Here is a 21,376-nt window from a genome sequence, read left to right on the forward strand (position 1 = left end):
CACTGAACTTTCCTCCAGGCCATGTCCTATCACCTCCATTCCAAGATCTCTCCCCGCACCTCACTCCTGTCTCATGCCCCAACCTTGTCACTCTTCTCTATCCTGATCCACGACTTTCCTTTCTTGCCATAATCACTGTGTACCTCCCATGCCCACCTCCGTTTGGAGGCTTCAAGAAGGTGGATGAGGGCTTCCCTGGTGGCACAGTTGTTAAGAATCTGCCTGCCAATGCAGGAGACACGGGTTCGAGCCCTGGTCTGGGAAGATCCCACATGCCGCAGAGCAACTAAGCCCATGCACCACAACTACTGAGCCTGTGCTCTAGAGCCCGCGAGCCACAACTACTGAGCCCATGTGCCACAACTACTGAAGCCTACGTGCCTAGAGCCCGTGCTCCACAGCAAGAGAAGCCACCGCAATGAGAAGCCTGCGCCCTGAAACGAAGACCCCAACACAGCCAAAAATAAAAACAACTTAATTAATTTAAAAAAAAAAAAAAAGGTGGACGATCTTGGGAATACCCAAAAGCACAGTTCAGAGATTTCCTCCTCCACCTAAAGATTTCACCTCCATTCTACTCACACTGCACACAAGCCCCACCACACCTTGGACCTTATCACTACCCAGAAATACTCCACCTTTAAGATCTAGGCTTCCAAACCTCTGGCCGTAGCTTTCTGTTTACCTACTTCTCCACTTCCTTATTCTTTTAGGTCCTGCCCTTCATCCTCATCAGAGCTGGTTCCTTGACTCTTGCTACTGCCCTCCATCTTACCCATACTGGCTTCATGAGCCTCCTTGTTGAATTGGGACCTCAAGGCCACCCAATGTCAATGATGCTCACACGAACACCCTGGGGTCCCTGTTTCTTTCTTTCTTTTTTTTGGGGGGGGGGAGGGGCCATACCTCATAGCATGCAGGATCTTAGTTCCCTGACCAGGGATCGAACCCACGTCCCCTGCAACGGAAGCACAGAGTCCTAAGCACTGGACCGCCAAGGAAGTCCCTGGGGTCCCTGTTTCTGACTTTCTTAGAACCAACATGCCAATCCCTGAGCCTAGTTACCCCGTTCATCTTCTCTCAGCTTGGAAAAATTCACAGGAACATGCTAATTGGCTCTATGAGGAAAACTGAGAACGTTAGTTGCCTCTTCAAAACTGCCCAAGCTTTCAATCCAACCCTGGCTGAGGCACGATCACTTTCTCTACAGCAGCTGTTTTCATTTCTCCATTCTCCTATCCTTCTCCTTCTTATATCAGCAGATGACTCCCCTCAATACCCTTCCTCCTTCCATCTCATCACAGAGGAAGAGATGTCCATGTTCTTTGCATCTGAGCAGGGGCGGGAAAGCTGGAGCTGCTGAGGCAGCATCACTCAGAGATGAGAGCATAATTCTCAAACCTCAGTGTGCATCAACCTTTACCTGAGTGATCTGGTTTTTTAATCTGTGGTGGAGAATTTTTATTTATTTGTTTATTTATTTATTGAAGGATAGTTGACTTACAATGTTTCAGGGGTACCGCAAAGTGATTCAGTTATATATACATACATATGTATGTACATATATTCTTTTTCAGATTCTTTTCCATTACAGGTTACCTGAATGATTTGTTAAAATGCAGACTCCAGGGCCCTAGAGACGGATTTGCAGGGTCTGGAGCAAACCCCAGAAGCCTGTGACCCTTATGCAGGTGGCAACTGAATTTGAGAATCACTGTTCAAAGTCATCCTCTCACTCAGATGACGGAGCTGCCTCAACTTTTGCCCTGTGAAATACCAGAGACAGGAACAGCTGGATATTACAAATTATTTGAAGAAAAAAAAAAAATCAATGAACATTTAAGCCAAGCAAGACTGAATGAGGAAAGTATGGAAATGACAAGAACTGTGAATTCTTTTTTTTTTAAAGAACTGTGAATTCTTGAATTCTTATTCTAGCACCTAAATGGGTTCAAATTTCTTAGCAAAAATGAAAGATATATGACAAAAATGTACAAATGGCTAACTCCCCCACCCTAAGAATTCAATGTTTCACTAAAAGCAAACAAACTGAATTTACCAAACAATAAGCTTATATTCATTTTTATTTCTGTGTATCTTCACCACTGAGCTTTCTACTAATACTTTTCCTGATCAGCATGACTTAGAATCATGGGAGAAAAGAGTTGTCAACAGCCAGGAGACCTTTATCCTAATCCCAAATCTGCCACTAACTCTACCATTGAATGAAGTTGACGAACTTCTCTGTGCCTCAGTGTCCCCACATACAAAATAAGGATTTGCACTCTTAGAGGAAAACAAAAATGTTCAGACCAAAAAGCCAGTGGAAGACCGTCCTACAAATGCGAGACAAGAGAAAAATCACTGTGTAACAAGCTTGTACCAATATCGTCCTCCAGCAGCCTTGCTTGGAGTCCCTCTATGCCTTGAATGATGACACTGTTCTATGACTTTTAAGCATCACAGCATGAGGCAGCATCTGGTGGGGAGAGTCATACAGGAAGGAAGAGACCTCAGCAGTGTTTGCTCTTCATACCTTTTGATGTTTCAACAAAAAAGCAAAGCATTCTTTCAAACCAGCCACAACAGTGGCAGAACCAAAAAGACAAGCGATGAGTTGCATGTAGAATCCAGTCACAACCCAGAAGAAAGATGCACCAGAACTATCTCGTGTGAGAAGAGAATAAAATCTACATACTGAAAAGTGCAAATTCCTACTAAAACTTTAAGAAGACTGATAGAAAAGAGACAGAGAGAAGAAAGGGAGGGAGGGAGAATACAAGGTAAATTCTTCCCAGAACAAACTATTAGTAGTAGTCACAGTTAAAACAAAACCAAACAAGTAAGCACCAGAAAAAGGAAAAAAAGAGCCAGAAAAAGAGAAACAGAAAGACAATGTATGGCTATATTTTGCTAATTCTACCAAAACTCAAGAACTGAGAACTGATCAAGAATGAGAACAATGCTGTGCGGCGTGACCAAAAATGAAAAAAAGAAAAGAAAAGAAAAGAAAAGAATGAGAACAAAGCTAGTCCACACAGAACCTAGAAACCAAGACCACCCAAACCAAGGTTTTGAACTTAAGACATGATCAAAACACATGAAGAAATAAAGAAGTCAGACAGTGTTAGCCTTTAAGCACACAGGTTTTGAAGTCAGACAGGCAGAGTTGGAATACAGTTTATGTTGCCAGTTAACCGTGACCTTAGAAAAATTACTTGTTTTTCCAGGACTCAGTTTCTCCACCTATAAAATGGGGATAACCCCGTGTAAGTTGATTGCTCCGGGCACCACGCCTGGTGACTGGACACTCAGTGCGATAACCCCTGTAGTAAAGAATGTTTGAGACCATGGAAAATTCCAAACACCTCCCAGCTCTCCAGCTTCAAAAAGCCTGAGAAACAAATGTGAACTCTGGGATCAAGTGTCAGTTGCTCAACTTCCCCTTGGCTGGAAAAGATTCATATTGATTATTTGTATTTAAAAATATCAGCGCTCCGAGAAGTTATGCTTTCATCTGTCAGATCACACCTGACTGACACATATCCAACACAAACCCAAGGTTAGAACCCAAAACCTCTGAAATTAAAAACAAAAGTCTCCCAAATCTGTGTCCCAACCCCAGGCTTGGCTGATAATCCCGCCTAGTCTAGATCTGCCCCAAGGCATTTGACCTCCCAGTGTCCTCTGTTCCCTAAATCCACTCCCTTGTCAAACTCTATGGCTTCTCCCTTTATAACCTTAATGTCTGTGCCTCCCACTCCCGCTCCACAATCCCTGGTCACTGCCCAGCTGGATGGCAGCCCCTGAGGCTCCAGCCACAAGCACCACACCCCGGCAGGCAGGGCTGGCTGGTACCCTGTCTCCTCTGGTTCCACTGAGACAGCCTACTGAGCCTCACCCTTGCCCAGGCTACACCCCACAACCTTCTTCTCACAGGGTACTGCCTCTCCCTACCATTGGGATGTGCCTTGCTGGGTCGAGCCCTGACTGCCAAAAAAGGTCCTGTGTCTCTCTGGCCTATGACTCCCGAGGCCAGCCGGTTAGAAGGCAGCCCCAAACAGCCCAGTCCTCAGCGGCAGGCCCTCCCCTTGGAGGAGCCAGACCCTGAGAAGGGCCCCTGCTCTCAACTCAGCTGCGCCCCCTGCCCCACCAGCCTGCCAGCAGCTGCACGGAGCAAGCCCACCCTTCATCTTGTCCCCCTGGACGGCAGAAGTGAGGGCAGAGTCAGGGAGAGAACAAGGAAGAAGGGGGAAATGAAGAATTACCATAGAAACATGAAAGCTATTTATGGTTTGAAAATGCAGTTACGAATTCCTTAAAACTTCATTAACGTTCTGTATAGAGCAGCAACATGTCTCTCAATAAGTTGATTACCAAGAAAGGTATTTCCCTCCCAATTCCAAATTTCTATTAGCGTTGCGTATGAACACAGCCATGGGCAGCATCCTTGGGAACAAAGACAGTGAGGTCCAAAAGTGCAGAGGAAATCCAGAGGATTCTCTAAAGCATTCTCCAGCCCATAGATTCTTTTTCTTAAAGTATGTAATCATAAATACTCAGAGTTAAGCAACCCCACACGCCAGGCTCTCCCTTGCTTAAACATTTGTAACGTTTCTCCTTTCAGAGCTGATTCTCTAACTCACTACTGGGTAAGGCCAGAGCTTGAGGCTTGATCTAATCAATGAGGTGTCCTTTTGGTATCTGAGTTGTAAGCATTGACACAAAAGGAATCACACCCGTGTTTTGTTTCCTTTCCAGGGCACATACAAAACTGTCCCAGACTCGCTAATACAAAGAACAGCTTGGCTCACATAAAGGGCTCTTTGAAGATAATATTTCTAAACAAGCCCATCACCAAGGGAAGGCTTTTTCGCTTTGTTTATTTTCAGAGGTAAGACAGAAAAAGTAAGCACAGCAAAAGATTTGTATGCATTTTCTCTTTCCTTAAAAAAAGGAATATTACATTTCAGGAACTTTCCTTGGGAAACACAATAGCAACCCCATTCATAACTACTTGCTCAACTGCAATTTGCAAACTCCCTCTCCACTTCTTGCCAAGATTCCCTCTCCCATTCCCTGACCTTCATAACAGCTCCAGCTGGATTTCCTTCCTCAATCCCCAAAGAGAACCCACTATCTTCAATTTTGCACAGTTGTCCTAAAACACTGAAGAACTGAAGTTCTTAAAATAGACTTATTTTCATTATTTAAATATATTTTGCAGAGATTAATATGAAATCTACTCAGCAGTATTAATTCTTTTGGAAAGGCAACTCCTTTCATTTAGCAGCGAGATTTCCGGCATCAGAGAGAATTTTCAAAGTCCATATAAATAGCAGACTTGTCTGCCTCATTTCAGCAAAATTCACACGCAAAGAAGCTATCAAGTTAGCTTTCTGGGCCTACCTGAAAAGAAAACTTAATCCATTTAGTATTATTTAATATGGTAGAGGAAGGAACAACTTAGTTTAACATGGCTCACAATTCAAAAACATCAAGGCATAAATAACCTTAGTACCATCACCATTTAGACCAAGTCATCATCTAATTCCTGGTTTGGTTTCTGACGGTAATAAAGTCTATTCCCCTCACCCCCCCAAACACACACAAACTGCCCCTTTCTGGGGTCAATTTCAAAGGCTATGTACACACCCTGTAGAAGGCAGCTTCTAAGGTGGCCCTCAGTGATCCTCACCTTCTTGAATTCATCCCTTTGTGTAGTCCTTTCCCCTTGAACACAAGACAGATTTAGTAACTTGATTCTAATGAATAAAACACAGCAAACTACGGGATGTCATTTTTGAGAACTTGAGGCTACAAGAAGACTGGCTTCTGCTGTACGTGCCCTTTCTTGCTCTCAGGCTCGCTCACCCTGATGAAAGCCAGCTGCCACGGTGTGAGCTGCCCTAGGGAGGGCCCATATGTCAAAGGAAGCCTCTGGCCAACTGCCGAGGAGGACTAGGTCCTCAGTCCCAAAGTCTAGCTGCCGACACCAAGTGAGCTTCCGGAAGCAGATCTGTCCTGCCTGAATCTCGAGAGGACCACAGCTTTGTGAGAGACCCAGAACCAGGGGACCCAGGAAGCTCTGCACAGATTCCTGACCCTCAGAAGGGAGATCGGCTCAGTGCTTTGTGACCACCTAGAGGGGTGGGATAGGGAGGGTGGGAGGGAGACACAAGAGGGAGGAGACATGGGGATATATGTATATGTACAGCTGATTCACTTTGTTATACAGCAGAAACTAACACACCATTGTAAAGCAATTATACTCCAATAAAGATGTTAAAAAAAATAAAATAAAAACAAAGAAAAATAAAACAAACAAACCAAAAATTTGTCGCTTAAGTCACTAAGTTTGAGAGTAAACACAGTCATGGATAACGAATACAGATGCCAGACATCCTCTGCCCTCCTGCCACCATTATGATTAGCTCTCCATGACATCATCTAAACCCTTTAGCCTGTAGAGAAACACACCTCCTGGGGTGAAGAGCCACTCTGTAAAGTAGTTATCTCTCTTTTTTGAGATATGCCCTAAAAATATGTGTTTTTCATTTTTCCTTCATTGCCATTAATATTAGTGTTTGGGACTTAATTAAGAAGGCTTTATACACAGACATCATCATTTTATAAACTGTGAGCAATCATTTCAGCCACAGTCATTTTAATACACAAGCTGCCTCTTCCTCTCTTCATTCATTGAAAAATGCTCTATACTCTTTTCTGGGTATCTTCTAGTTTACTGTAGTGGCATTAAGTTGTCTAGAATTACTAGACAGTGGGTCAGTGGGTCACATCTGACTATAATATAGAATCTTCCATCAAGACAAATATCAAATTTGACCTCCAGGCTGACAGTCTAACCAAATCATCTAGAATCCTGTCTACCATGAATCTAATTCATATCCTACTTGTTACCTCCAGGAGAACTAAAACATACAGGAAGCAGAATACAATCAATCCTCATTAGTAACAAAAATTCAATGCTGGGCATTAAGTAATTCATTCAAATGTGGGGGAGACACGATGTCACGGATACCTTATAATTGGGGTATTTGACCCAGATGGTGATGTCAGAGAAGGATTCCCTGAAAAAAGTGAGCTTCCATCTGAAGACAGAGCAGAGTCTCACTCAATAACGAGGAAAAGGAAGCAGCACATGCAAACATCCCGTGTAGGAGAAAACATGGAAGTGAAAAGGGGTCAACGTGGCTGGAAGATAGAGCAATAGGGAACGGGGCACATGATGAAACTGGAGAGGCTGGAATGACTGGACTATGTGGAACCTATGAGTCCCTAAAGCAGCTCGGTTTTTATCCTGAGTATTGAGAAACCACTGGAAGATTTTGAACCGATCAGAATTTTGAAAAGATTCATCTGATAAAGGATTGAAGCAACCAGAGGTGTGGGGAAACCAGTTAGAGACCACTATAGCAATCTAGCAAGTGATGTTGGAAGCCTGCAGTAGGTTGATGCTGGAATAGAGACGTGAATACACGAGAGAGATTTAGGAGGATGGTGGGTTAGATACAGGGAGATACCCATGCACACACATACAGAGAGATTAATAAAGCAAATAAAAGTGAAGGAAGGAATTTTAAACTCATGAGTAAAAGCTTTAACCTCATAGCAGTGAGCTTTTCTGAACACAGAATTATTAGCTGTTTGGTCTCCATCTCCAAAAGTGACCCTATTGTGCCTGTTTCCACACGGTGGATGCTCACAAAAAAATTGGTAAACAGTGTTTAGACATCTCATGTATGTTTGGAGTACCTTCCATATGCACTTTATCTGCTAAACACCATTTAATCATATTCAACAGCTTTACTAAGGACCTCTCCAAGCCAGGCTGAGCAAAGGAACTTTTCTTTAATAACAGCTTTAATGAGATATATAGACAACTGACTCTTTCAAGTGTACAATTCAGTGGTTTTTAGTATACTCAGAGAGTTGTGCAATCATCACCATAATCAGTTTTAGAAGATTTTGGTCCCAGCAAAAAGAAACTCATGCCATGAGCATCACTCCCCAACCCCCCAATCCCGCCAGCCCTAGGCAACCACAAATCTACTTTCTGTCTCTACGGATTTGCCTATTCTGGGCATTTCGTATAAATGGAATCATAACAATATGTGTGGCCTTTTGTGTCTAGCTTCCTTCATTCAGCATATTTTCAAGGTCCACCCATGTTGTAAGTATGTATCAGTACTTCATCCTTTGTTTTTTAAGATTATTTTTTTTTAGAGCAGTTTTAGGTTCACAACAAAATTGAGGGTACTGAGGCTTCCCATATACCCCCTGCCCCCAAAGACATGCACAGTCTCTCCCATTATCAACATCCCCCGCCAGTGTGGAACATTTATTTTAACTGATGAACCTACACTGACATATCAATCACCCAAAGTCCGCAGTTACATTACAGTTCACTCTTGTTTCTATATATTCTATGGGTTTGGACAAATATATCATGGCATTTATCTATCACTGTGGTATCTTACAGAGTATTCTTACTGCCCTAAAAAATTCTCTGTGCCTCTATACTCATCCATCTCCCCACAACCACTGATATTTTTACTGTCTCCACACTTTTACCTTTTCCAGAATACCAAATACTTGGAATCATAATAATATGTAGCTTTTTCAGATAGGCTCTTTTCACATCATAATATGAATGTAAGGTTCCTCTGTGGCTTTTTATGGCTTGATAGTTTATTTCTTTTTAGCGCTGAACAATATTCCATTGTCTGGATGTATCAAAGTTCATTTATTCATTCATCTACTGAAGGACCTCTTGACTGCTTCCAAGTTTTGGCTGTTATGAAAAAAGTTTCTATAAACATCCATATGTAGCTTTGTGTGTGGACATAGCCTTCACTCCACTGGGTAAATAGAAGGAGCACAATTGCTGAGTCATATGGTAAGAATGTGTTTAGTTTTGTAAGAAACTGTAGAACTATATCCCAAAGTGACTGTACAATTTTGCATTTCCACAAGCAACAAATGAGAGTTCCTGTTGCTCCACATCCTCATCAGCATTTGGTGTTGTCAGTGTTCAGATTTTGGCCATTCTGGTGGGCATGTAGTGGTGTTTTGTTGTTGTTTTATTTTGCATTTCCCTGATGACCTATGATGTGGAGCATCTCTTCCTATGCTTATTTGCCATCTATATATCTTCTTTGGTGAGGTGTCTGTTAAGGTCTTTGGCCCATATATTAATCAGGTTGTTTTCTGACTGTTGGGTCTTAAGAGTTCTTTATGTATCTTGGATAACATTCCTTTATCAGTGTGTCTTTTGCAAATACTTTCTCCCAGTCAGTGGCTTCTCTTCTCGTTCTCTTGACATTGTCTATTGCAGAGCAAAAACTTTTAAATGTAATGAAGTCCAGCTCACCAATTCTTTCTTTCATGGATCATGACATTGGTGCTATATCTTAAAAGCCATTGCCAGGGACTTCCCTGGTGGTCCAGTGGGTAAGACTCCATGCTCCCAATGCAGGGGGCCAGGGTTCAATCCCTGGTCGGGGACCTAGATCCTACATTCATGCTGCAACTAAAAGTTCGCATGCCACAACTAAAGATCCCACACGTCACAACTAAGACACTGTGCAGCATGCATGCATAAATGAATGAATATAAATAAAGCCATTGCCATACTCAAGTTCATCTAGGGTTTTCTCCTCTATCATTAGCCTCTGGGAGTTTTAGAGTTTTGAATTTTACATGTTGACCTGATCCATTTGAGTCAATTTTTGTGAAGGGTGTAAAGTCTGTGTCTCGATTTCATTGTCTGCATGTGGATGCCCAGTTGTTCCAGCACCATTTGTTGAAAAAGACCATCTTTGCTCCACTGTACTGCTTTGCTCCTTTGTCAAAGTTCAACTGACTGTATCTACAGGGGTCTATTTCTATGCTCTCTATTGTGTCCCACTGATCTATTTGTCCATTTTTTCACCAGTACCACACTGTCTTGATTACCGTAGCTTTATATAAGTTTGAAGTCAGGTAGTGTCATTCCTCCAACTTTGTTCTCCTTCAATATTGTGTTGGCTATTCTAGGTCTTTTGCTTCTCCATATAAACTTTAAAATCCAGTTGTTGATATCCACAAAATAACTTTCTGGAATTTTGATTGGGATTGCATTGAGGCTATAGATCAAGCTGGGAAGAACTATCTTGACAATATTGAGTCTTCCTATCCATGAATATGGAATATCTGTTTATTTAGTTCTTTGATTTCACTCATCAGAGTTTTGTGGTTTTCCTCATGTAGATCTTGTATACATTTTGTTAAATTTATATCTAAGTATTTCATTTTGGGGGATGCTAATGTAAATGGTAATGTATTTTACTTTTAAATTCCACTTGTTCATTGCTGGTACATAAGAAAGCAATGGACTTGTATGTTAACCTTGTATCCTGCAAGCATGTTATAATTGCTTATAAGTTCCAGGATTTTTTTTTTATTCTTTCAGGTTTTCTATATTGCCAATCATGTCATCTGCAAACAAAGATTTTATCTTCCTTTCCAATCTGTATATCGTCTATTTCCCTTTCTTGTTTTATTGCATTAGCTAAAACTTCCACTATAATATTGAAAAGGAGCGATGAGGGGGAATACCTTTGGCTTGTACCTGATCTTAGTGCGAAAGTTTCAAGTTTCTCACCAGGAAGTATGATGTTAGCTGTAGGGTTTTTGTAAATAGTCTTTCTCAAGTTCAGGATGTTTCCCTATATTCCTACTTTACTAAGAATTTTTATCATGAATAGGTACTGAATTTTGTCAAATGCTTTTTCTGCATCTAATGATATAATCACATGATTTTTTCTTATTTAGACTGTTGATGTGATGAAGCACATTAACTGATTTTCAAATGTTGAACCAGCCTTGCAAACCTGGGATAAATTCCACTTGGTTGTGATTTATATATTCTTTTTATACACTGTTAAATCTGATTTGCTAATACATTTTTATAGCTGAATAATGTTTCATTATATGGATATATCACACACTGTTTATCCATTCATCAGTAGACGGACATTTGAGTTGTTTCCACTTTTTGCTCTAATGAAAACACTTCAATGAACATTTGTGTGCAGGTTTTTGTGTGGACATAGGTTTTCAATTTTCTTGAGGATATACCTAGTGGTGGAATTGTTGGATCATATAGTAACTCCGTATTTAATTTTTTGAGGAGTTACCAGACTGTTTTACAAAGTAGCTCCACCATTTTACAATCCAACCAGCAATGTACAAGGGTTCCAATCTCTCTACATCCTTAAAAACACTTGTGATTGTCATTCTGTTTGATTATAGCTATCCTAGCATGAAACGGTATCTCATTGTGGTTTTGATTTGCATTTCCCTAATGACTGATGTTAAGTATCCTCTTCTGTTCTTATGGTTCATTTGTGTATCTTATTTGGAAAAATGTCTATTCAGAAACTTTGCCCTTTTTTTTTTTTTTTCCCAGTACACGGGCCTCTCACCGTTGTGGAGCACAGGCTCCGGACGCACAGGCTCAGCGGCCATGGCTCACGGGCCAAGCCGCTCCGCGGCATGTGGGATCTTCCCGGACTGGGGCATGAATCCGTGTCCCCTGCATCGGCAGGCGGACTCTCAACCATTGCGCCACCAGGGAAGCCCTGCCCATTTTCAAATTAGGCTATTTACTTTTTATGGTGTGCTGTAAGAGTTCTTTATATATTCTGAATACAAGTCTCTTATCAAATATATGATTTGCCAATATTTTCCCCCATTCCATGAGTTGTCTTTTCAATTTCTTGATGACATCTCTTTGAATAAAAAAGGTTTAATTTTCATGATGTCTAATTTATCTAGTTTTCTTTTTTTGGCTTGTGCCTTTGATGTCAAGTCTCAAAACCACTGCCTAACCCAAGGTCACAAAGATTTACTGCTGTGTTTTCTTCTAAGAGATTTACAGTTGTGGTTCACACATTTAGATTAACAAAACCATTTTAGGATAATTTTTGTATATGGTATGAGGTAGGGATCCAAATTCATTTTTATGCATGTATATATCCAGTTGTCTCAGCATCATTTGTTGAAAAGACTGTTTTTCTTCCCCCACTGAATTGTCTTGATTGAATGATTTTTAGATTAAACTAAGCTTGCATTGCTGGGTTAAATCCCCCTTGATGGTATACAATCCTTTTTAGATGTCGCTGAACTCAGTTTGAGTTTGTTGAGGATTTTTGTATTTGTATTCATAAGGGATACTGGTCTGTAGTTTTCTTGAGGTACCTTTAGTTTTGGTATCAGAGTAATACCGGTCTCAACAGAATGAGTTAGGAAGTGTTCTCTCCCCTTATACTTTTTGGAAGAGCGGGAAGGTTTCTGAGTATTGACTCAATCTTTTTTACTTGTTTTACATCTATTCAGTTTTTTAAATTTCTTCTTCAGTTTTAGTAGTTTGTGTCTCTCTAGGAATCTGTATATTTCATCTAGGTTAACTAATCTGTTGGCATATCATTGTTCATAGCATTCCGTCAACATCCTTTTTATTTCTATAGTGTTGGTAGCGATATCCTCCTCTGAATGAAGCAACTTTTAAATGGTCTGAGATTAATGATCACAGAATCTTGAAAGTAATAAAACCAAACTTAAAGATACCCTGGAGTCTTACAACTCTGAATTTTGAGTTACAGGACATATAGGCTAGGTATCCTTCCAGTTCTCACCCTTGGAAAGAAAAAATAGAGGCACAATGACAGACCCAATACATCTCTAGTTGAAATGCACCAAAGTCAGTTCAACTGAAATAAATAAGAAACAGTTCCTAGCTAAACTTTCACATTCTAAGTGTACCATTCAGTAGAAATTCAATATTCTAAGGCAACTACACTCACATGAACACACACGTGCATGCACTATAATAAACCCGGTATGATAAATTCCTAAGGCATTAACATTGTAAAAGGATCAGGCAATAAACCCTTTCAAATAAATAACTTTTTGAATACTAACTCACCCCTTCATTTATTTCCTGAGTTCAGGACCATCGAATTCTGTACACTATGCTTTCTGAAATCATAGCAAACATATCTTTTAATAGCCACATAATTTTTACATACTCCATAACCAAAAAACAGCTTCCCTAGGCTTCCCTGGTAGCGCAGTGGTTGAGAGTCCGCCTGCCGATGCAGGGGACACGGGTTCGTGCCCCGGTCCGGGAAGATCCCACGTGCTGCGGAGGGGCTAGGCCCGTGAGCCGTGACCACTGAGCCTGCGCGTCCGGAGCCTGCGCTCCACAACGGGAGAGGCCACAACAGTGAGAGGCCCGCGTATCGCAAAAAAAAAAAAACAGCTTCCCTGAAAGTCATAATAAGTGTTCAGGTATTAATAAAAGATTCATAAATACATATTACATCTAATCTCTCCTTGTAAGATAAATTTATGAAAACCATCCTAGAGGAAAAGCTGTGTATTTTACAATCTATTCTTTCAACAAAACTATTCCTAAGGAAGCTTTCTTCAAAGAACTTGGACTAATTGTTACGTTGATTTTTTTCTTTAAACTTTGTCTTTTTAAAAAATAATTTATTTATTTATTTATTTATTTATTTTTGGCTGCATTGGGTCTTTGTTGCTGTGCGCTGGCTTTCTCTAGTTGTGGCGAGCGGGGGCCACTCTTCGTTGCGGTGCGCAGGCTTCTCACTGCGGTGGCTTCTCTTGTGGAGCACGGGGTCTAGGTGCGCGGGCTTAATAGTTGTGGCACGTGGGCTCAGTAGTTGTGGCTCGTGGGCTCTAGAGCACAGGCTCAGTAGTTGCGGTGCACGGGCTTAGTTGCTCCACGGCATGTGGGATCTTCCCGGACTAGGGCTGGAACCCGTGTCTCCTGCGTTGGCAGGTGGATTCCCAACCACTGTGCCACCAGGGAAGCCCAGCATGTTTATTCTGAATGTCTGTGAATCCCTCTCCCTATCTAACTTTCGCCACAATTTGACTAAAAGCATGTCTTTAATAATCTTAGACTGACAGTGAGTCTTCAGTGACTTGCAACCTAACTGTCAACTTCCAGACACATTAAATAACCTTAAAACCTGAGCCTTTAGAGCTTAGAGCTACACGGCTCCGTTAAAACATTAAACAACCTTGGAAAACCCCCTTTTAAGCAATTTGGAGGCCAAATTAGTGCACGTGTCACTGAATGTTCTTCTACAAAACAGTGATTAGAAACCTCATTCTTCTAGCTCTGTAGGTAGCTATTTATCAGTGATCAGAGATAATTAACACCAATGACCATTAACTCAATGTTTATTTTCTACAGAGATGAGAGAGCTGGAACATATCTGTCCATGAAACAATACTGTTGCTTGATCACAGCACAAAGCATTAAATCAGAATCTAACCCATGGCATATGGGCACTGCATTATGCACCCAGCAAAGGACAAAGTTCTGATTCCCCTGATACCGAGGCCTAAGTGCAAATACTTTATCTTCACTTTCTCCTTGGAGAACCCAACATTGACTTGTAATCTAAAAAGTCTAAAAGAGTCAGTGTGATTTTAGAGACAACATATCCTAAGTGGTCACACACCCATGGGTTAAAAAGGAGATTGCTGTCATAAACCTACTCTCCAGCTTAGTGAACGATGGACTTCAGTCTGAAATGCTATTTTTCTACTGGGTATATAGGGTTATATAATTATACATTAATTAATAAGAGTAGTAATAATTATAATCATTGGGGTAGAGTTGGGGAAAAGATATGAGGAGGCTGTGGAGGAAAAGGAAGTTGATTTAAGTCTCTGCTGCTTCCCCACATCCGTGCCAGAGAGATGAGAAATTCTGAAATAATCTGCAATTTGCCTAGAGATTTCCTAGGAGGCTCTAAGGAAGAAAAAGGAACAGTCGCCTCCCTAGTGCCTTCACCATGGCTGTGGTAGCAACTTTTTCTCAGTTCTGCCATTTACAAAACCCAGGTGGTTCTTCTCCCATTACCTTCCTACCAAAAAGGCTGCAGATGAGTTATTAAAAATACAGTACCCCAAAGCTCATCTCCAAGAGAAGGTGCGCAAATGGACTGAGTTTGACTCTTACCTTTTGGCTTCCTCCAGGTGGCACAAATATTCATACGCGATATTCTGCCGCCTCCTCTCATCCATCTCCTCTGCTGAGAGTCTTTCATCGTCCACAATAGCTAGAAATAGAGGATAACATCACATGACTTGATAAGGGCAGTGTTCATCAAATAATGAGACAACCAACTAGGAAAAATGCATATGCAGCTCAACACTGGATAATGAGAGATGGGGGTATTGACACATCAAGTGCAGAAAGAGATTTGTTGTTGGACTTTACAATATTGTATTATTTCTAGCAGAAAATGCAATACTGAAGTATAAGTGGACATTAAATAATAGAAGGAGAATAGCAATCAGATTTCACAGACATGATGCCACAGGATTTAGACAGCCTCAAGTCAATTAGAGGACGGTCTACCAGCAACAACTTCGCTCAACAAGCTTGTAGAATTGGTCCAATGGCTCAGCTTGGACCATCCTAGAAATTCTGGGGTTGAACAAAGAATCTACAAGGACCTGTGTTTTAACACTAGAGGGAATTATGGTTTCTCATCCAACCCAAATCCTACTTTACAGATGACAAAGTCACTAAAATCCCTCCCTCGTTTATCTCTTGGTCTTTTTACAAGGCTAACTTTCCCTGGTCAACAGGTATCCTAAAGAAAAAAGCCATGGAGACAGCCAGTGAGCAGGGTCTCCGAGCCCACACCCTTTATTCCAACACAAGCCTAGTTTATAAACTGCCACGCTTCAGCCTTGCTTTTCTGTAGAGAGCACAGCTTCCCCGTTTCCTGATTGCATTTCCTCTGCCTGCGGGCTCAACAGTACCCCACAGCCGCCAACAGTCACATCAGCCAACTCTTAGCTGCCTATTTACACGACAACACTCCTCTCTCATGAAAAGGACCCCCTTTTCCTGTTCAGTCCTGAACTTTCATTCTGATGGTTGTAAAATGAATGTGGTTTCTCGTTTGTTAGATTACTCATCTAACGAAGACAATGTGTGCAGGCAGCAAGGCTGTGGTCACGAGGGGCAGGACCGTCCGTGTTTGCTCTTTTGTTCCCCAGCTGCCAGCGCCAGTCAGCCGTTCCAAAAATGGGACCCCTGGTCCCAAGCAGAGGAGAAAAGGATGTGAAGGTCATCCATCCATCCCTAGGAAAGGCCAACCCCATGCCCTACTGAAGAGGAATCTGAAATATCAATCTGGCAGACAAAAGGAAGTAAGATCACATTTTGAACTCTTACTGGGCAAGTACAGTGCTCGACCCTTAAGATCGAAAAATAATACCAAACCTTCAAAGAACTCAAAAGAAAGATTAAATTTACGTCAATATAAAAAATGACGGAATATCGTAAGCATGGAAATATGTACTAGATGCTTATTTATTGAGCACTTACTTTCCTTCAAGGGTTAGGCAGCGTTTTCTATGCAGTGTTTCATTCAAGTCTTACAACTCTCTCTGAGGCAGGTGCATAACCTATCCCACTTTACCCTCTGAGCAAACAGGCTGAGAGGCCATTTGCCCAAGTGAAGAGCAGAAACATTAGAGCTAGAAGTATTTGGATGGGATGGAAAAAGCAAGTACAGAACTTTGGGAAATGTCTTTGTTTATGGGGGAGGAAGAAAAAGCAGCAGCAGGAGAGGCTGGAAGAGCGCTAGGACAGGCTGGTATACAACAAAAGCAGGGCCAAAGGAGCAGGAATTTCCACAAGGATCACTATCCTTTCCCGAGTCCCGCCCCGTCCAACGACTCCCAAGTTTCCTTGTGGCTCCATTCCTTAAAATGGGGAGACCTCAGCCCACACCAATGACACCAAGAGGGCTCAACAAAGATCTGTATTTGTCAAAAGCATCTTTTTTAACAAATTGAATCTGATTTAACTTTAGAAGAGAGCTTTCAGATTTAGGAAACGTACCGAAGCTCTCGAACAACCCTCCTCTGCACCTCCACTTGGAGACCCCAGGCCTCTGACATCTCTCCCCTGGGCTCTTGCAACGGCCCTCAAACAGCCCCCCAGTCGCCACCCCTCCTCCACCCATTCTCCTCCCTGTCCCCAGAAGCATCTTTCTAACATACAGTCCTACTGATGCCATTCTTCCTCTCCAAACCTTCGATGGATCCCCACTTCTTATAGAACAAAGTTCAGGAAGAAAACACATTCTCTCCCCACCCTTCCTGAAGCCTACAGTTCAGCCACCCTTCCTGGCAGCACTAGGTTCCAGGCCCAAACCACTCCCTTTTAAGTTTGAGTTCTTCTGCTCTCCACCACCTCTCTGTCTAGAAAGCCACTGTCCCGCCTGTGTGTGACACCTCTGCATCTCCTTGAGCAAACTTCTGTGGATCTCGAAATCAGAAACCATCCCCAGTCCTCAGCACCTGGGTCCACGTTTCTATTCTATCACTCCTCGTGGAAGCCCCCACTGTAACTGGGTCACATCTCGCTCTCCAGACTGGGGATTCTTTAGAGGAAACGACTCTTTTGCTTCATCTTTTATGTGGTTCCTTGCACGGAGAGGGCACTCAAATATTTGCTCAACAATTCTCTTCCAGGGAATCTTTAGTAAGTGCGCTAACCATCATCCTGCCATGAATATACTTTGAAATTCTTCTCATTCTGGGTTTTCTTAGGAGATTCCCTGCATGCCCGCGTAGCACCAGCTCATCCTCCATCTCCATTGTTCCTAACAGTTAACCCCCAGGACCCCCCATGACTACCAGCTTCTCATTTTAATTTCAGTCTAAAGACCGCCTCCCATTTCTGACAGAATATTTCCATTTTATGGTGCCTTCAGCATGTTAAAGCTTGAAAGCAATTGAAAATTCTCAGTCGGAGTCCACTCGGTCATTTTGCCCTCCTCAGAGGTAAAGGTGGGGTCACTCTCGCTGCCACCTTCCTTCCTGGCTGCTGCTTCCTTCCAGCCTCAACCAGCCTACCCAGTAGGAGGCGGAAGCACCCGCAGCGCTGGGCCCCAGGCCTCTGCCCCCCAACTGCCTCCACAAGCCATGCAGCATCCTACCAGCCCAGGGCTGCTGGGGGCTCTCAAACTCTGACATCACCCCGTCCAAAGAGAAGATCTGACTTAACGTTTGAATTAAAACACACTCTCCCCACAAAGTTTTATATTGCCACTGCAACGTTTTGGCCATAGCTGATAGAATTCTGTCTTGTTTTTTTATAAATTTATTTATTTAATTAATTTACTTATTTTTGGCTGCATTGGTTGCGTGCGGGCTTTCTCTAGTTGCGGCGAGTGGGGGCTACTCTTCGTTGCAGTGCGCAGGCTTCTCATTGTGGTGGCCTCTCTTGCTGCGGAGCACGGGCTCTAGGCGCGCAGGCTTCAGTAGTTGTGGCATGTGGGCTCAGTAGTTGTGGCTTGCGGGCTTAGTTGCTCCGTGGCATGTGGGATCTTCCCGGACTAGGGCTTGAATCCGTGTCCCCTGCATTGGCAGGCAGATTCTTAACTACTGTGCCACCAGGGAAGCCCCTCTACCTATCTTTAAGGCTCAATCAAGGGCCACTTCCTTCCCAAAGTCTCCCCTGACTATTCCTGTTCACACTGTCCTCTCTCCTGGCACTGAAAACGGACAGGACCCTGTGGGAGCCTCCCGGGTACAAATCCTTTCCGGGTCCCCTGTTTCTTGTTTGCAGGAAAAAAATTTTAGCCTCCTAGACCTTCCCTGAGTACCAAAGGACAGACTCAAACAGTTACTAATCAGGGAAGGGAAGGCATGCAGAAACAAAGAAGGAGCAGTCAAGAGACTATAGTGCAGCGATGGGCAGGGTCCCGGTTCCTCCTCAAGGAACATATATAACAATATCTTTGAGTTCACTGAGCTCCACTCTACAGTCTCCGAGCCACAACTACTGAGCCCACGTGCCACAACTACTGAAGCCCTCATGCCTAGAGGCTGTGCTCCACAACAAGAGAAGCCACCGCAATGAGAAGCCCACGCACCGCAATGAAGAGTAGCCCCCGCTCGCCGCAACTAGAGAAAGCCTGCACGCAGCAACAGAGACCCAACGCAGCCAGAAACAATAAATAAATAAAATAAATAAATTAAAAAACATATATATCTTTGAGTTCTTCTACAGGAACTAAGGCCCCCACCCAGGTGGAGGATGGTAACTTCAGGCTGAGCACAAGATTCCTAGAGCACCGCCCTGTTACCTCACCACCAGAAGAAGAAGACAGCCACACACTCTGCAGCCCTCACCCCAAATTCTGCCTATAAGAACTTCTCCCCGAAAACCATCAGAGAGTTTGGGGGTTGTGAGCACGAGCCACCTGTTTTCCTTGCTTGGTCCTGCAATAAACCTTTCTCTGCTCCAAACTCCCACGTTTACGTTTCGGTTTGTCTGGCCTCACTGTGCGTGGGGCACACATACCTGCGTTTGGTACCAGTAACTCCTATACTGCTTCGTTTAACAGTAAACTCCTAGAAGACATATCTGTGTCCTCACGGTGTGCAGCACACTTCCCTGCACAGGCTGCATGCTCCATTCAAATATCTGATGAACAACTAATCTTTTATCAGGAAAGAGTAATACATGGGCTTTAAAGCATCTATGGGGGGTAGTTTTATTTGCCTATTTACACTGAATAAAGGACGTGGTCATGGATGGAGCAAATAACAGCGCCATTCTATAGACTTTACTTGACTCAGATTCAATTCACAGATTCTATGAGCCAGGCATGAGTCAAAGCACCAGGGACGGGGCAGTGAACAAAACAAAAAATGTTTGCCCTCATGGGGCTTCTTTTTACACATCCCTTCCTTCCCTCCTGACCCGGCCCACTGGACCACATACCTGGCTACTGCCCTTGTGACCACACACACTTCAGTCTCCCTTTCCTTCCTTCATAATCTATTGTCAAAGCGTAAGCCAAGGTTACGAGTGTGAGAATGTCTTAACCATGACAAAAGCAGATCCCTCTGGGCCACAGAGGTCACCTGCAAATATTTCTGCATTACTCAATATTTACTAAGTAGCAACTTCTAGTAAGAGCCACTGGCACGGATGCCACTGCCATTTAAAAAGCCATCACGGAGCTCATAAAAGAATACACTTAAGCATGACTTTATCGCCTATGAAGCACTTTTCCATGTTCTTGTGTGCTTTTCATCATCTCTCTGAAAGATAGGAACTAACTCTTTCTTACAGTTGAGGAGAAGGGGGTCATGTGAGGGGAAGGAACCGCCTACAGTTACTGCTGGGTCAACGGCAAAGCCAGGGCTGGAACTGAGGTCCCTCAGCACCTCAGCCCCTGCTCTTTGCCCAGCGCCATGCTGCTGCTGAATCTGAATGAGCTGCGGAAGGCGCTTGTCACTGCCAAGCCCAAGGGAAGATCACCGAAGTGCCTTCAGAGTTGCTTTTATTTTATTTTTTATTTTTATTTATTTATTTATTTATTGCAGCACGCGGGCCTCTCACTGTTGTGGCCTCTCCCGTTGCGGAGCACAGGCTCCGGACGCGCAGGCTCAGCGGCCGTGGCTCACGGGCCCAGCCGCTCCGCGGCATGTGGGATCTTCCCGGACCGGGGCACGAACCCGTGTCCCCTGCATCAGCAGGCAGACTCTCAACCACTGCGCCACCAGAGAAGCCCAAGTTGCTTTTATTTTAAAGCAAACTGATTAACTGAGACCTCCTCTGAACTTCATCTTTACTTGCTGCCTTGAACCCTAAGAAACACGAGGACGTTCGTTGTGGAGAACAACTTCCTGAAGTATTAGCAACTCACAAAACACTTTTTGTTATGTTAGCTGACATTGGCTAAAAGATGGTACAGCAATCACATTCTGTGGCAATTGCATTATAGGGTTTATTCAGAGGTTTAAGGAACAGAATGAGTCTGTAGAAAAGGTTTTGAAATAGAACTATAAGGTTAGAGACAGAAGGGACCTAAGGAGATCATTTTTCAAAGGACACCCACAAAATCCACCGGGAAAATAGCCCAAGACGTACCTTATTCATGAAGGAGTTGGCGTGGTCACTTGTTCACTTCAGCTACTCTACTTGCTCCCTTCGCACAAGGACACCAAGGCCACCATCTCCTTCGTATTAAAATTTATTCATTTGCTCAACAAATATTACAGTGGCTGCTTTGTGCCAGTCTGTTCTAGGGACTGGACACAAGTGACAAGTATGACACACTAAGTCCCTCATGAAGTTTTCATTAGAGTTAAACAACTAAAACATTGGCATACTTACAGGATGCTTACATAAGTAGGGATATACTGGAGGGACGGTTGGCAAGCATCACAAAACCAGGGTTGGGAATCTCCATTTTACAAAACGGTATTATTTAAGAAGAAGCAGGTTAAG

General features: G+C 42.9%; 1 protein-coding gene across 1 annotated transcript in view; it reads right to left on the reverse strand.

The window, feature by feature from the left end:
* The window catches only part of IQGAP2 (IQ motif containing GTPase activating protein 2), a 286,526-nt gene that overhangs the window by 223,619 nt on the left and 41,531 nt on the right, over positions 1 to 21,376 (reverse strand). The window contains exon 2 of the mRNA XM_027100794.1: positions 15,065 to 15,164. Coding sequence (XP_026956595.1) covers positions 15,065 to 15,164 — 100 coding nt within the window. The remainder of the gene's footprint in view (positions 1 to 15,064; positions 15,165 to 21,376) is intronic.

Source organism: Aethalodelphis obliquidens, unplaced genomic scaffold (assembly GCF_003676395.1).
Source record: "Aethalodelphis obliquidens isolate GAN/ISIS:26980383/991018 unplaced genomic scaffold, ASM367639v1 scaffold4, whole genome shotgun sequence".
In the NCBI taxonomy this organism is placed as follows: Eukaryota; Metazoa; Chordata; class Mammalia; order Artiodactyla; family Delphinidae; genus Aethalodelphis; species Aethalodelphis obliquidens.